Genomic DNA, 17,416 nt, shown 5'->3' with positions numbered 1-17,416 from the left:
ATCTCAATTTTACGAATGAGAATCTCAATTTTACGAATGAGAATCTCAATTTTATGAGGGGGTGAGAATGGAAATTGAGAATAAATTAAGTTGTACCACATTAATTTAACATCTTTATAATAATTTTAAATTTGTGCTTATTTATATGATAGACTAAGGGGTAAGGGTAATCATCCCAATTTTTTTCTTTCTTTTTTCTCCAAGCATCAATGAATGGAATGGTGTATAGTAAATTATTTTCGACATACGCCACTGAAAGACTCGTTGTTGTTACTTATTATGCAAGTTATACAACAGCCGAACAATTGTCCAACTACTTCCCTCATGGATGGTATACCACCAATTCTAAAATGAAAAAAAAGTATCACAAAATCAAACCATCATTGTAAAACATTCATATATGATACATCCATTATCTAGATAAACAAAATTGTTGGCACATATTAATAATGTGTGCTAAAAGAACAAACTACTTCTTCGTAAACCAATGTCTATAAACTTCTTCTTCTTTAAGCTATGAAAAATAGTGCAAATAGCAAAAGAAAAACACATAAACAAATCGTCTAGGGGCAATACTAAGGGGGTCATGTGACGTTTTGCGAATATTGTTGAAACCGCAGAAAAGCATGACCACATGCTCCAATCCCACTCCAAATCCACCATGAGGAGGTGCACCATATCTATCTATCGATTCTATCCAGGGATCAATCTCAGCATTAGGTTAACAATTAACTAGATGTTGTTATACATTTATTTCCTATCACCCAAAGATAAACCTAGATGTTTATGCAACATCAAGCTACAGACTGTTTTTCAATTTACTTAAGTAGAAACCAATAATAGTTTCAGAATAACCCCATGCAATCAAATATGACTTAGGAGATCATTTTAGCACAAAATCTCTCCAAATAAATGGGGCCAGATTTGTGACTCAAATTTAAAAAAACAACAAAACACACGAATGTTTTCTATATGGATATATCATAGATCATTAAGTCAATGTTATATTCATTTTGAACAGTAAACATAATACTACAAGAAACCTACCTTCTATTTTGTTTTTTTTTTTCAATTCTTATACTTCATTTTCTACGTATCAGATTTCCTTTCCTGAAGCAACATGAAATCAAGAAGATATAAATTATGTGATTTTGATAAAAGCAACTTCCTATATACCATTATCACAACTAAATTTGATTTTCCTACAGACTGAGTCGTGGGATGCATGTGTAATGCACAAATCATCTCAAACTACATAAAGCTGTTGTTCTCAATAGAGCTGGGCAAAATCGGATTCGGATCAGCTTCGGTTCAATCCGATCGGATTTCGGGTTGGTCGGGTTAGGCGAAAATCTATCCGAACTCAACTCGAACTTGTAACCCGATCCGAATATAACTTGTATGCTTAGTAAACACTTTTTTCTAAGAACAGAATACCAAACATAAACTCCCCGAATTTATCTTTTTTAATAGACTAATAAACGTATATTACTGTTTTTACATTTTAAGTAAATGATACCTAAAATGATACCAAATGCGTATCAAATCCAAAATACAACAACTACAAGTTACCATTTTCACTTTTATTCTTGTATTACGAAAATACAAATTGAAAAACAACACCGAAGAAGCCCAAAGTATACCAAATTCATAATCTTCATATGATAAATGGGCTAGCAAAAAATCTCCGGAGGAGAAGCTGCATATAGTGCAAATAATGATAATATACCAAGTATCCATGGCGCAAGTAAGGCAAAAACTTACATTCCCAACTTGACTCTGGTTTTAGAAAATCCTTTGATTAATAGATGTTCATATATCAATAACCCGGTTGTTCAATTATGTATCTTGATTAACACGAGATAGCCGTACTCCTTCCTGTACCTTTGAAATAATCAGCAAACAAAAAAAGCGTACAAGAGAAAAAAAACTCAAAAAATATAATACCACTAGCAAAAAGCTCACACAACTAAAATGTAGAGATCATCACTATTTAGTAAATTCATTTTGTAATTGAAACATTTACAATCAACATGGAAAACAAAAAAAGATGAAGCTAGAAGTTACCTTCAAAGCTTTCTTAATCCCAACTTCACTGCTAAAAGGATCTTCAATTGTAATGGGCGTTTTCTTTATTTTGCTAACACAAAATAATCTTTTGATTTGAACCTCTACCTGGAAAAAAGAAAGTCAATAAAACCAAATTATAAAATTGTAAAATTGCATCTCACGACTCTTAAGGAATCTATTGTTAATAATTACTACAAAACAAACCCACAATACTAATCGAGAGTACTTATTATGTTGCTCTCTTAACTTTCATATTAGGGACAGAGACAACACAGATGACATAAATAATGGACTCCTTGCTTAATGAAGTGACGTATTTGACCATTTGCTTGTTGACAGAGTCAGGTCTTACAGTGGTCAAGCATTGAACAATTGAACCTCTCCCTCTCACCACCACGAATGCCAACTTGTTTCCCACAGGTCGAGTTCTCTGAACATGGCCTCGAGTCAGCACCTCCTGGTTTTTCAAGGAATCCATCAAAGCTCCCACCTCAGTCCTCTCTTTGTCGTAGAAAGCCTCGCCCCACTTCCCAGCTTTCTAGATTATTAACAAATTGGAGCTCTTTTAGAAGGACATGTTCGTAGTTGTTGGCAAGTGGACCCTTCCCTTCTCTTCCAAACAAAAAATCTTTCTTCCTTACTCAATCCATCTCCAACACCAGAACAATTGTCATCAAAGGCCTCGGTAGGACGCCATAACTATTGCTCCACCACTTCGCTTACTTGCATTAATGTTAGTGTAGAGAATCAAGAGCCTCCCAAAGAAAGAAAAAATGAAAGTGAGGCAACATATTTATTGGTTGTTTTGTGAGGAAACACCAATCCTTCCGCCGATGATGTTAAGGGAATCTTGGGCTCTATTGGAGCTAATTGCTTGGAAGATAAGCTTGAACTCCTTATATTTAGAAGTTAATGGTAAAAACACAACTAAGCTTATTCTATGCGGGAGCAATTGACCTCAGTGTCTTCTGATGGTGGAGCTGCAATTGCTGCTGCTCCATTGTCGGTGGTGTAGGCGCTGCTCAAGCTGCTGCTAAGGCCGTGAAAGAAGAGAAATTTGAGGAGAAAGAAGAATCTAATAATGATATGGGCAGTTAGAGAGTTCTTCAACGTTTCCTTCACATCTTTCTTCTCAATTGGGAATTTCAATTAAAGTTAAAAGTTTTTTTTTTTTGAGTTATGTAAAAGGATATTTTTACTGGAGCCAAATGGTGTAAATTCTTATATCAGTCGTCTTTATAATATAGATGACATTTGAATGATTTTTTTTTTTAAAGTTGGGATATTTTTATCAGAGCCTATATTATGAATGATTATGTCGCATCTTCTATATCAAACAGTTTTTAAGGTATCAAAAGGTAAATATTTATTTTTAAAAATCATAATTTTTATAGTTACTCAAAAAAAATACGATGCAATAGAATATAGTATCAAACATAATATAATTAAAAATTAATATAGTACAATGTATTACCAAATACTGTACAATATTAATATAATATAATGCTAATGCAATACAACTTAATGCAATACAGTGTGCCAAAGGCACCTATAATATCTTGCATAACAAAAAATAAATACGTAATATCAATAAAATTTACATTCAATTTATAAATATATTAAGTATGGATTAGAACTATTGCATTTTTATATTTAGTAAAAATCCTTGAAGGATGTGTTTAACACTCTGCATATATGAGATTGCATTGCATATGTAGTCTTATGTTTGGGTTGTGGTTAGAGATGACCAACAACCAGAACCTCAAAGTAAGGCCCATGAAGGCCTGTGGGGCAACACAGTATGGCCCACTATGTATTTTGTGTCGTGCCTAATTTTTTTTACTTGCACATATGCTGACCATAGGCTATACTTAAGAAAATAAACATGACAAGTTTTTTTCTTCTGAAAAAACAAAAGATTGTTTTAAAAGGACATGCCAAGTTGTTTACATTTTTTTTTAAGTCCATATACTTTTTTTGGGTCATGTATTTTTAATCAAATTCAATAAAATTCAAAATTTAAAACTCAAGTCCATGTTTAATAGTAATAAACTAATAATAGTAGAGAATGTAATACTAACTACTAAATTAGATCCTGCAGTATTAGAATTTTTTTCCCATTACTTAACAACAACAACAACAATAAATAATTTTTCTTAAGGGTTAACTTAATTGTTAACTTAGACTTACATATAGTCATAGATTATAATTTATAATAACATTAGTGTATACATTTATAAAATCATGATATTTATAATTTATTTTTTAAAATCATGATATCATCTATTCATTTAATAAATTATAAACTAAGGATTAAATGAATTTACAAAACTTACGCTAGTAAAATATATTAAAAAATTCAATTTCAAGTTATTTATAAAAACATAGCCCCCAAGGGCATGGTTGGGTTGGTAACAACATGAAACTTGTAGCAACTGACCACTCCGTTCAAGCCTTGGAGGAGGTAAGGGAAAAATAAAAATTATTTGGGTTTACCCCATCTCCTTACTTTTTTAAAAAGAAAAAAAAAGTTATTTATAAAAACATAAAATTTTAAGTTTATTTTCGTGAAAAAGTTTTACTTTAATATAATTATATTATTACATAATTTAATAAACTGATAATAAATACTTAAATATTAATAAATCTAAACAATATTAATTTCAATTTAACACTAATAGTTATATAAAATATTATTATATATAATGTAGTCTATATTGCATCGAATATGATATTATAATATAATTTAATATATTATAATATAATACAGTTAATGTAATATAATTCAGTGTATCCCATGAATAACTCTCACACACACCAATAAAATAAATAAGTCTTTAATAAAATAATAATAAGACACGCACCCTTGAAAATAAGAGAAAAAGAAGAAAAAACCTAAATTTGATATTGAGAAAGGACAAGCGCAAAAAACATCCAAAATTTAAAAAAGAAATTTGTAAATAGAAAAGATAAAAGAGGTGGTCCGATTCTTGGACAAAGTTGAAGTAGCTTTAAGTGCGCACACACGCGTTATGAGAGGACCAAGGACCTCGAAAAAGGGAAAAACAGGTATTACGACACGTGGGGAGAATCCACAGCGAGTACGGGACTCAATATTTGACTCTCGAGTACCGCAGTGGTTTTGGTCACAATAAAAACGAGGCATTTGGAAGCGAAGACTGCTCGCTTTCTGCTGCTTCTTCATCTTCATCTTCATCTCTTCGGTCGTCTTCAAGTTACGTCGTCGTATTTGTAACTATTTCTCCATCAGCTTCAATATCAGCACGATTAGTACGTATTTCTTTTTAATTTCAATATCCTGATCAGCAATTTTTTAACTTTTTTCGGCCTTTTTTAGCTCGGCATTTGATATTACTTTCGATCACTAGTTTTTACCACTTTTTTGGTGTCTTATGTAATTTTCTTTGATTTTTCTGTCTGCAAAGCTTTATAATCATCTGATCTATGTATGGATTTGTTTTTTGAAATCAATTTTATGGGATTATCAATTTAATATGTACACGAATTTGCAATACTTTTTTTTTCTTAAAAAAAATAGAGAGATAACCCTTTTTGGGCCTTTGCAAATTTGATCATAGTATGTGCTAGGTCATTTATAGAGTTATCTTCTTTTCGATTCTTATTAAAAGTTTTAGGTAAATTTTTCATCTTTTTGTCGCTGAGAAATTAATTTTTTTTTTGTTTTAGTTTTTTCTTTTTATAGATTTCTTGATTACAGGTATAGTTGGTGAAGAAACACTAGCTTGCGATGAGTGCAAGGAGCCTAAGATCGGGTAATTGCATCTCTAGTGCATTATCTTGCTTGGAAACGTATTCAATTTTGTAATAAATTGAAAAATATCTTTCTTTCTTTGTTTTGGTTTACAAAATGGGATTTGTAAGCTAAAAGTGGAAAGCTTTTTATTGCCTCTTTGATTTTATAATCTCCTATATCTCGGGCGCTCTCTCTATTGTGTTCTTCAATTACTTTGAGCGAGTCAAATAGACTCATTTGCCAAAGTGAGATTGTTGAAAACAACTTTAAAGATAAATTCACTAACATGACTGATAATTGATCTCTCTATTCATGGTGATGTAGGGCACATGCTTAAAGGACTGTGTTGTCAGATGAGTGTCAGCAGTTTGGGATAATAGCAGTTGAATACTTGGTCTTGTATTTTTGGAATTTTCATTCATGATTGGAAAAATGGTGGAGGGGCCAAAATTTACTGGACTTATAGGAGGAAATAACAACAATGATAACAATTATTATGATTTCACTCAAGGCTTTTACCAGAAACTTGGTGAGGGTACAAACATGTCCATTGACAGTTTGCAGACTAGCAACGCTGGTGGGTCTGTCTCGATGTCGGTGGATAACAGCAGTGTTGGTTCCAATGATTCTCTGACTCATATTTTAAGCCACCCTGGTCTAAAGCCTGTCAGGCATAATTACTCGGTCTCTGTAGGGCAAAGTGTGTTTCGTCCGGGTAAGGTAACCCATGCACTTAATGATGATGCTTTAGCACAAGCACTGATGGATCATAGGTATCCAACTGAAGGGCTGGAGAATTATGATGAGTGGACAATTGATTTGAGAAAACTTAACATGGGTACTGCCTTTGCCCAAGGGGCTTTTGGGAAGTTGTATAGAGGAACATATAATGGGGAGGATGTTGCGATAAAGATATTGGAGAGGCCTGAAAATAACCCAGAGAAGGCACAAGTAATGGAACAGCAATTTCAGCAGGAAGTCATGATGCTTGCTACATTGAAGCATCTAAACATTGTGCGGTTCATAGGAGCATGTCGGAAAAGGATGGTTTGGTGCATTGTGACGGAGTATGCAAAAGGAGGGTCAGTTAGGCAGTTTCTGACAAGGAGGCAGAATAGGGCTGTGCCGCTAAAATTGGCGGTTAAGCAGGCACTGGATGTGGCAAGGGGGATGGCATATGTGCATGGTCTTGGGTTTATCCACAGGGATCTAAAGTCAGATAACCTTCTAATCTCTGCAGATAAATCTATCAAAATTGCTGATTTTGGTGTAGCAAGAATTGAAGTGCAGACGGAGGGGATGACCCCAGAGACAGGGACGTATCGTTGGATGGCTCCGTAAGTATCTAGATCTTTAATATTAGGTTCCCTTCTTAAGTATTGGTGTATGAATTATCAAAATTAGATGTCCACTCAGTATGTTATTTGTTCAACCCTTGCCTCCCCACCATCCCTGCCTTTTTTCCAACCCTTTCGTCCCCGCCATCATAACCTTTTTCTGTTCATAGTTTGCATACTTTTAAGCAGTAATTGCTCCTTTTACTCTAATTTTGTTTAATAGATTCTGCCTTATGAAAATGGCATCTAGCTTCAGAAGTGGAAATTGATGATAACAGTGGAGTAACACTCGTGAATGTCACTAGACAGCACTGGGCATGCTGGAGGGGAAAGTGCATCAAGATCTTTTAGAATTCAAGAACAGTTGCTATTTCAGTTTTATGCTTTCCTACTACTAGGGTGCAAGGATTTTGTCTTTTATGATGTGAATATGCTGGTGCGTTTCAGTAGAAGGCAAAATACATTAGAAAGGACTCCATTTATTGTATTTCAATGATGGCAACTGGCACTTGGAAGCAGCACCTGGGTAATCTTGGGAAAATGAGATGAGAAGCTGGAATTGCTTCTTTGAGATGGAGTTAAACATAATTATGCTTGAAATAATGTTTATTCAGATTGAGTCCTTTAAGCTGTCAACATAGAACTTCAATGATACATGTCAGGTTCTTGATAATCTAGCTCCTCATTATTTTTTTCCTCTATTCGTGTTGCTATGATACATAAAGCTTATAAATGGAAATAGAAGAAAAGAAAAACTAAAAGAATAAAAGGTAAGTGTTGAGTGTTTGCTATATGGTTTTATGAATTATGGTGTATATAATCAACATAATTTTGAAATCAACTAAAAGGATGAAAATACTATATTTATTCACTAATGTTTACCATACTTTTGTCTTTTAATGTTATGCATCAGTCAACCCATATTTTAGAAAAGTTGAACTATTAATGCTCCTTGTACTCTGAAGTCTGTTCTGGAATTCCCTTTTTTTTTAATATAAAAAAATTATGCTTGTTTTAATACTCGTGTTGTTTCTAAAAATACAATACTAGGTTGTTGCTTTATGTGTTACTGCAATGTCAACCATTTTCCACACTTTTTCTTCTTGACAAGGTTGCATGTTTTGGGAAATAAATCGACTGGCTAATTAAAATACATTAGTTTTTACGTATAATTGGAAGTATTATGAAAAAAAAGGATAATAAATTGTATTATTTGAGTAAGCCAATGAAAGCTAATCACTTAATTTTAGCAGGATGCAAACATGGTGAGAAAATGCAATAATTAGTTACCTTTTATTTGCATGAAGAGCGAGTAATCGCTGCCCTTCTTTGTTCTTTGTCTTAGAAAAGAGACTTGGAGCAGTTTTGTATAAGAACTATTCGATGAGTGTTTCTCTTTGATTTACTCATCACGACATTTAGTCTTGTCTCGAGTTTATTATTGATAGCGTGCAAAAAGACAATCAGTGCTCGGGAGAGGAAAATTTTGCTTCTTGTGATTGTATTTAACGACATGATATAATGGGAATATGGGTATTTTGATGCAGATTTAATATTCAGTGGGACCAATTTTACTTTTTCGTTATATGAAGTGATCTTGAACTCTGTGTCAGCGTTATTGTATGTCATTTGTCGTGTGCAGTCGCCAATCAGTGCCTTCTCTTTGATATTTTCTTAAAAGTCACTATTGTCTTATCTGATTCCTTGTATATCTTGTTAGTTATAACGGTGTAACTTGGTCAATTGTGCTGCCAGTGGGCCATGACACAACTCAATAGACCATTGTTTGGAATTCCTCATTTTGGATGCTTCTTACCTGCCTTGTAGTAATAAAAAATTTATGTTCTGTTGCAGTAGAAGCCGTTTTGGTCTTATAGTATTGACTAGCTCATTTAGTAGATGTTTGTTTTACTTGAAACATTATGCACATTCTGATATATTTTTTTTTTAAAAAAAAAGAGGTAATTCATTTTTTAGCCCTTTACCTCACCCAAGTTTCGAACACAAGTGATCAGCCAAAGAAAGCTGCTTGAAAACCACTTGGCCACCCCCTTGGAGGCACATTCTGATCTGATTTGATTGTGCTGATTAATCTGTGCTTTTAGTAACTATTCTCTGTAATCTGCTTTTGAAAAGGAGTTATTTTGTATTGTCTTCTTTGACTGTTTCATTTATGTTCATGTTATTAATATGTTATTGTTGGTTTTCTAATTACCGATGCTATTCTTTCAGAGAGATGATTCAACATAGGCCTTACACACAAAAAGTGGATGTCTATAGCTTTGGGATTGTCCTTTGGGAGCTAATAACAGGTTTGCTTCCGTTCCAAAACATGACAGCAGTGCAGGCAGCATTTGCTGTGGTGAATAAAGGTGTAAGGCCAGTGATCCCAAATGACTGTCTCCCTGTGCTTAGCGAGATCATGACTCGCTGCTGGGACACCAACCCGGAAGTTCGTCCACCCTTCACTGAGATCGTGAGAATGCTAGAGAATGCTGAAACTGAGATCATGACAACTGTGCGTAAGGCTCGCTTCAGGTGTTGCATGACTCAACCAATGACAGTTGACTGATCCATATTAGAAGGCCAAGGACAGATGATAAAGAGGATATAAATGAATTGGAAAAAGTGAACAGAAGCAGTAAGAATTTTACATATAAGGTTGTGTATCTATCAGTACTTATTTCTTTAAAAAAAAAATATTCCAGATAGGGATAAGTTAACTATTATACTGCCGGTTCGGTTTCTAATTTTGGTGTCAATTGTAATGGACTAGTGGTGTTGAAGGTAGCTTCACAGTTCTGGTAGTAGGGAGCAATGATGTGTGCTTCCCTCAGTAGCTTTGTATATGGGGCCTGCCATTCTCATTGATGTTTGATTGTTCTTGTTTTTATAACAGTTGCAGGTTCTTCCTGTTGAATCAATTACCCTCTATGTTCACTTTTGTTTATTTGTCCAAATATTATTTGCTTGGAGAATGAAATGTTGCATGATTGGCAATCCACTAAACCCCCCCAACGCTCGCCCCTCTTTTTTTTCTATGGCCCCTTTTCCTGAAACACAGTAGATCCCCCTTTTTCACTTGCTGTAAAGCAAACTTATTTGCAGTGTTTCCAAAATGCATTAGCACATAATTGTATACGACTATCCATAACCTCCACCAGAGCATTACTCGTCCTTTTTTGTGATCTTGCACCGATAAATCTAATAAAAACTAGTTGGTTGATCGCTGGATGGAAATCCGGTATTTTGCTAGTCACAAAAGAAATGCATGCTCCAGGCAATTTGTTGAGACATTTTATCCGAAGCTACATATATTATGTACTTTTCATCATTTGTCGTTCCCTGTGCTTTCTATGTATGATTATGAAGGCGGTTCCAAATAAACCAATTAGCAGAAAACAGTGCGTATGAAAAGTCCATGTTCTGACAGCTTGATTCTTTTGGAAAGTCATCTAATCACTAGCATACTATAGACAAAATTGAGTTCTTCAGTTAGGTTGACCACTCTTACTCCTTCCTCGGATCCAAGTAGTGGCCATGTTTGTGGAAGAAATTAAGCTGCTGCAGGGTGTTCTATTGAAGAATTTGCTTTCGACACTGTAACTCAGAAACTCCTTTTGTGTAGAAGAATTAATTCCTTTCCCTTCAAAGCTGACTGGAGCTGATGGTTCTGATGGGGCAGAGGGGCAGAGGGGCAGAGGCAGACTTTCACCTCTATTGCAGATGCAAGCATGAACAGTGCGGTCTACTGGGGATACCCTTTCTGCCGATCAGGTAAGACAAGGGTGCTTGGCACAAGTTCAAAGCATGTTAGACTGGTGTTGCTGTCACAGCAGCTGCTTCTGCCTTCCTTACAGCCTAAATAGAAATCACACGACGGACTTAAAGTATAATTCATTATAAATCATCCTAGTCTGAAATATCATCATCAGCCTTTCAAAAGAAGACTTCAAATGCACAAAACAAGATCATGACAGATTATGTTCACCCAGAATGTGGCCGTTTATTCAAAGTATGTAAAGATGATGAATTGGTGGAGAGCAAAAGAAATGTAGGGTTGGCCAACAGGTTTAAAGGCAGCAGATGTTAGAAGAGAGAAGTTTTTGGTTTTATCTACCGCTTTAAAGGTTAATTTTGTTATGTTCATAACCGCCAAAATGACCATGATAAATGCACAGTCAGGGAATTAGAATATATATATATATATATATATATATGATCAACTAAACTCAACTTTGAACTTATATCAAAGGCAGATTTGACACTAGTCCCTACTATCATTTTAGGCTGCCAGTATTGCAAAACTCCATGTAGATATTATAATGGTGTAAGGAAGGGAGTACCACCACAATTAGGGTGCAAAATTTCATTCCCCTTGTTCAACATATTTCACAACTGTTATAAGGTAGGTGCCTCAGGGAAGTTGAAAGGAACAAAGATATAATGTGTTTTAAGGTCAAATGAAGTTACATTTTAAGAAGTTTGCAGACATGAAAAGTTGAAAACTAACTACTCCTAGTCCATACAACTGGTTACACAATAACTTTTTTCAAAAAACATAATAGCATATTTGCAAGCCAAACAAAGCTTAATAAGATATGATTAGATGCAACTACAAGGTTCTTGAGAGCATAGACCCTTTAGGTGGTTCACTGAAGCCCTGAGTTCTCTACAATCTTATACAAATTTGCTTACCGTGGTAGTCCTTCATAAAAAACTCCTTGCCACTGCTTTATCAACAAACTCCTTGTTTGCAAAAGACACATAAGCAGACCTAGAAGTGGATTGATAGATGGTGTCATTAACTCAAAAAGACTAAATTAAATAAATAAATAAATAAATTACCGTCTTGTGTGGCCATTTGTTTTCTCAGTTAAATTCACCACCTTGTCAACCACTCCACACTTGGAAAAGAACAACGATAGAATTTCCTCTGTCACTGCTAAATCTACCTGATATTTTTGAGGGTATAGTACTTGTGAGACAATCTCACTACAACATTAAGTGTTTGTTTGGTATGACTTATTTAATGGTCATAAGTGCTTATTTAATCTTATAAGCTCTTATAATAATTTTTTTTTGTTGTTTGATTATTTTTCTAATGGAGCTTTTGAAACTTAAATAAACTATTTTGTTTTTACTAGAAAAATCTCAAATTTTGGACTTTGGGAGTATGGGTTGAAAAGTTTTTTTTAAATGTTAAAATATCTAAAATATCTTCTACTTATTTGACAATCTTATTTTATTCTTTTTATAATATAATTTTAAAAAACTTGTCTATTAATGTAATTTCATAAATTTTTAATAAAAACTCTTATTGACAGCCAAACAACTAAATTCTTTTTAGTAAAATCTCTATTTATAAAAGCCCTACTAACAAAAACTCTACTTAAATAAGCTCTTCTTGAAAAGCTGTACCAAACGGAGCCTAAATAACATGTTCCAGTTCATCATTGCAGCATTTCAGACATTTCTAATCTTTATAGGAAATAATAACAATAAAAAATCCCAGTTTAAAATCCAGTAGTCTTCTCAACTATGGTACCTAGAAGGCATTCACGGTCATACACCTCCAGTGATGCCAATAAAGCAGATGAAATATTCACAAAAACAGATCTCTCAATCCCATTTCCATCTCCTGCAGGAACCTAGTTACTTGGGTAAGATAGCATTGCTAGTCCACTGTAGTTTGGAACTTTGATTGACAACATTTACCATCTAGCAATTTCAAGATATTCCAGCAGATCAGTATCAGGCAATACAAGTTGACACTTATTTTAACAGGGTTTCATATTGACTACAGAGGTCTCAGACCCCATTTCTAGCTTCTCAATGAGCAATAACACTCCAAAATAATTATTACATAGATCATATATCCTCAAGACGAGATTGTTCCAAATTTTAACTAATTTGAAAAATAGTAGGCAGAAGATATAAACATGGAACCCTAGGCTTCCTTGAGTTATAGTCAGTCACTACTAATTTGCAGTAATAGCTACAATTAAATAATTGCAGAATTCTGAAGGACACATTGGATCATGACATACCAATAGCTAGTTCAATAGAGTTATAGAGGAAAAGAAAAGCATACAAAATGGTTTCAATGACTATACATTGGATACATATACGATTCTGGACTTGGAATCTTCCTCTGGATGCTTGAGTGCATCTGCAGATGCACAAGTGAAGAGGTTTCTTGTGGAAAAGGAAGTACTTGACAGTACAAAATTAAACCATCAGCATTTTCATTTTTTTGAAAAATAGAAATGGCACTTTATATTATTGTTTAAGCTATGAGATGGCATCACCTGAATGCAATGATAAATTATGTACAACATCTTTCTTCATTCCCACTTTCCTTGACCGAATTTTAGACATTTCCATTTCAATTTGATGCAGATTTTGTTTCACATCCTGCAGTTCCTGCAACAATAGAGGCTCTCTTACTGCATAATTCTTGGAAACTAAAATCCTAGTTTAACTTTTAAATTCTGTATATGAAACAACAAATCAATTCTCTATCCAACAACATTCCTCATGGTTGCACAAGATTGACAGTAGCAGTTATGCTGTGTTTGTTATCAATTAGGAAAAGGACATAGTGAAAAAAAAATTGATGAAGTTTTCAAATATTTGGAGCACATGATTGGTTTATTGAATTCTTGTGAAATCTCTTTGCATTGAAGATCAATTTTTCCTATTTACTTATTCCCAACCCAGCAACTTTTTCGCTCCCATTGGGTCCACCATTCAACACTGGAAGCAACAAATTCTGCTGGTTTTACTACTTTCTGATGAATCATTGAAACACCAACATGATGAGGCTGAGCAGTCACGCACTTTTCAGGTGCGTTGTCTGAAGGCTTACTCAGATAATCACAAACACTAACATGAGACTTTCCAATCAACACAGGAAGCAATCAATTCTGTTGGTTTACTACTTTCTCATGAATCTTTGAAACACCAACATGATGAGGCTGAGCAGTCTCGCACTTCTCAGGTGTGCTGTCAGAAGGCTTACCCAGTCTATCACAAACACTAACATAAGACTTTCCATTCTGGTCTGATAGTGCACAGACACATCTTGATTAAAGACTAATTCTTGAAACACTTTTGGCATGAATTTTTTTGTGGCCAAGGGTATTCTTCATGAAGAAAAAATTAGCGTCTTCTTTGTCAGGCATAAGCAAATAAATATAAGTGAGAACACACAGATAAAAATATTTATTTCTTGTTCAATAGGCATGAGTCAGCTTCCTCACATATTTCTGTATATGTTGGCATTATATAATTTGACTTGTTAACAAACTACCTTAGTAGTGCTACCTGATGTGGAGGGTTGAAAATTCCTAAAAGTTGATTCTCTCTTTGGCAGATGTGAAACCTTGTTGGACAACCCATTGCCAGTGAGTTTCTGCTCTACCATGATGAGATAGATACTGAAGTTAGAAATAAGTTAAAAATCATTGAGAAGTCAGACAAAAATTTCAGATCCTCCAACCTTCTTGGGTTAATTTCTCTATACAAAGAATACGTTGAAATCCACCAGCTGGGATGTGAGTAGAGATTCCGTCCCATGAATAGCCACATGTCAAGGATTCATTTCCATTTTTCTGTGATACCACTCAATTAATGTTCACTTCACTTAAACGGAGCTGTGAAACCTGCATGATGTTGAGAGCCTTGGGCAAATCCCATGTTGGAGGGGACAGATGTACAAGCAGAAGCTGGTGGGCGTATTTTCATCTTTGGTCTGCAATAGAGATGAAGATAAAAGTACTATATGGCATATTAAACCATATAGGTGTATATAAGAAGGGTTTAATTTCAATTTATCCCCTTAATAAATTGACTATCTTCAAAATATTGGGGATGAGTTGAGTTTTATAATAGTTTGGGAGGTACTTTGAAGATAGTTACTTTATTAGGGATAAACAGAAGTTAACCCATATAAGAATGGCATGGTATTATCAGCATGTGGATGTAATCAGAACAGTGCCAGGCCGCCTATCACGGTTGTCAGAACAGGTAACAGAGACATGTTTCAGAAGAGAAAAGCCAGTGTTTTTGTTGGTTTGACAATTGTATTCAAAGAAGCACTTATCAATGTACAATTTCCTAGAGCAAATTATGTAGTTGGTCATAACTCAAAAAAAGGTTTCTGTTGAGGTTGCTGCGTACAATAGAAAGTATGTAACAAAATCTAAAACTGTATTTATCTAATACGAATGAAATTTGAAAGCAAAGCAAAAGAAAAGGAATTAACAAGAAACAATTTCAGCAGACCTATCACCAAGAAAAGCGCGCGTCCAAATCATAAATCCTTTCCACTAAAACAAGCACAGTGATATACTCCAATTAGATAGAAGGCACAACTACACATAGATTAGAACAAACAAAGCACAAGTCCGATACCGCTTCAGCACTTTTTTAACTTTAAGAAATCAACAACAATCAACGTAATCAAGCACTACTTAGTGTTTCAAGAATAGAAGCTAATTTTAACTAGAAGACCAGTAGAGTTGAGCTCTTAAATCTTAATGGTGGAATTATATATTATAATGAGTTGAGTTCATTAATTTTTAATTTTAATTTGTGGAGAAAATAAAGCAGTAGAAAGAAATGTTTGTTATATAAATAAAGAAATTAAGGAAGAAAGGAGATGACAGTGAGGACGTCACCAGAGTAATTAGCGAGGTAATGGTGGAGATCATAGGAAATGGCGGATTTGAGGTCGGAAGCTGCTTTTGATTATCGATTAATCTTGAAACGTCGTCGTGGCTTCACCCGCAACACACTCTTCTTAACCTCCACTTAAATTCTGAACTCTCAACTTTCAAAGTTCAAACAAACGAGACTCCAGTGTGTGTAGATACACACATACACACAACAAAATTACTCTGCTAGTCCTTGGTTATATATACACTTCTGTAGCAGCTCATTAACCATTCAATTGTTATGATAGAATCATAGAATACAATATAAGGATGACATTTTAATCAAGCATTTGTACAATACATACAGAAGATAAAGAAATAATAAGAAAAGAAAACAGAAGACAGATGAAAAAAAATGGAAAAGAAGACGAAGAATAAAAGAAAAGAATTTGGAAAACAAAAAACAACTTGAAGTGAAGTTTTAAAATTTAATTAAGGAAAAATTGTAGTAGATCTAGATGGTATGATTGGTAAGTTATTGAATTCCAAAGCTAAAATCAAGAATAAAATTAGTTTTTTTTTTTCCCTTGTAAATTTTTATTTGAAAAGATTATAACTTTTCATTTTTAACATTTTAATCGTAAATTACAAAGGGTTAAAATTAATCTTTAATCGTAAATTAAAGATTATAACTCTTCAAGATTCTTAAAATTAATGAATAAAGAAATGATAAAAGATGATAAATATAGGATAAACTTAAATATTTATAAATTATTAATTATTTTACTATTTTACCTCTTAACTTCATGTTTGGAAAGAAAAATACACTAAAATGACTTAAAAAAGAATTATTATTATTAAAAAAAAGATTAAAATTTATAATAAATGATATTAAAAAAAAGGGAAAAAAATTGGATTAGGGTTGAAGATCAGTTTTTGGACTTCTCTAAATTTTATATCTTTTAATTTTTAATCTGTTAAATATGTTACTAGTGCAATGTAAATAAATTTTATGGGTTAATTTATTTTTAGATGGTATTTTGGATGGTAAAAGTCAACTAGTTGATTAATAATTTTAATTCTAAAATATTTAAATTCAAGATAAGGGTAAAAATTAATTTTTTTTAATTCTGGTGATATTGTAAATAAAATTTGAAATTATTATATTTTTTTTATAAATTAAAATATAAATAATAATTAATTTAATTTTTGAAGGTCTTTTACTATTTTTTATAGAGAATTTTTATTAATAAATTTATTTTTATTATCTAACTTGAAATATGTACGATGTCCAATTTTAAAAGACAATAAAATTATTTTTGTTAACTCCATAAAACTATTAATTAGTTAGAATTAAGAGCATTCTCTTATTTTTTTAGTCGACATCAGTCAATTGTTAAAAAAAAACAGTATTTAGAAAATAAATGAAAGTTTTTGTATTTTCAATAAATAAATTAAAATATCAATCTTAAGGATCATGTTACGGTGCAACTGTGATACCGTGCCACAATTACATCCAACCATTGGATGCATTTAGATTGGTAGAGTCCACTGACATCCAACGACTGAATGCC

The 17,416-nt window shown here is 33.4% G+C and overlaps 2 protein-coding genes and 1 long non-coding RNA gene across 35 annotated transcripts; 1 reads left to right on the top strand and 2 right to left on the bottom strand.

Annotated features, from left to right (window-relative positions):
* Positions 1–1,553: 1,553 nt before the first annotated feature.
* Positions 1,554–3,304, bottom strand: LOC107177642 (aspartate--tRNA ligase 2, cytoplasmic). Of its 2 annotated transcripts, none has more exons than XM_052434665.1 (3): positions 2,423–3,304; positions 2,068–2,175; positions 1,554–1,884 (listed from the first exon to the last, which is right to left on the bottom strand). In XM_052434665.1, the coding sequence occupies exons 1-3, from the start codon at positions 2,546–2,548 to the stop codon at positions 1,840–1,842; spliced, it is 279 nt and encodes a 92-aa protein (XP_052290625.1). In that variant the 5' UTR covers positions 2,549–3,304; the 3' UTR covers positions 1,554–1,839. The 2 variants fall into 2 exon arrangements, with proteins under 2 accessions (XP_052290625.1, XP_052290628.1); XM_052434668.1 differs by having other exon boundaries at positions 1,554–1,878; positions 2,423–3,303.
* A 1,900-nt stretch (positions 3,305–5,204) lies between these two features.
* Positions 5,205–10,127, top strand: LOC102624794 (serine/threonine-protein kinase STY13). Of its 8 annotated transcripts, none has more exons than XM_006483593.4 (4): positions 5,205–5,361; positions 5,779–5,864; positions 6,170–7,182; positions 7,433–8,172. In XM_006483593.4, the coding sequence occupies exons 3-4, from the start codon at positions 6,266–6,268 to the stop codon at positions 7,449–7,451; spliced, it is 936 nt and encodes a 311-aa protein (XP_006483656.2). In that variant the 5' UTR covers positions 5,205–5,361; positions 5,779–5,864; positions 6,170–6,265; the 3' UTR covers positions 7,452–8,172. The 8 variants fall into 8 exon arrangements, with proteins under 8 accessions (XP_006483656.2, XP_006483655.2, XP_006483649.2 ...); XM_006483592.4 differs by having other exon boundaries at positions 7,406–8,172; XM_006483586.4 differs by lacking the exon at positions 7,433–8,172 and adding an exon at positions 9,415–10,127 and having other exon boundaries at positions 5,206–5,361.
* A 316-nt stretch (positions 10,128–10,443) lies between these two features.
* LOC102626419 (uncharacterized) lies at positions 10,444–16,344 on the bottom strand. 25 transcript variants are annotated; one of them, XR_008054677.1, is made up of 7 exons: positions 14,687–16,344; positions 14,512–14,599; positions 13,494–14,330; positions 13,299–13,398; positions 12,031–12,903; positions 11,881–11,959; positions 10,444–11,043 (listed from the first exon to the last, which is right to left on the bottom strand). It is a non-coding gene; the product is annotated as an uncharacterized LOC102626419 (long non-coding RNA). The 25 variants fall into 25 exon arrangements; XR_008054674.1 differs by having other exon boundaries at positions 12,031–13,398; positions 13,494–13,608; positions 14,054–14,330; positions 14,687–16,342; XR_008054672.1 differs by having other exon boundaries at positions 12,031–14,330; positions 14,687–14,938; positions 15,472–15,560; positions 15,867–16,341.
* Positions 16,345–17,416: the final 1,072 nt, after the last annotated feature.

This window comes from Citrus sinensis, chromosome 1, assembly GCF_022201045.2.
Source record: "Citrus sinensis cultivar Valencia sweet orange chromosome 1, DVS_A1.0, whole genome shotgun sequence".
NCBI classification, from domain to species: domain Eukaryota; kingdom Viridiplantae; phylum Streptophyta; class Magnoliopsida; order Sapindales; family Rutaceae; genus Citrus; species Citrus sinensis.
The sequence above is the reverse complement of the archived record's forward strand: the minus strand, read 5'-3'. Positions and strand labels throughout refer to the sequence as shown.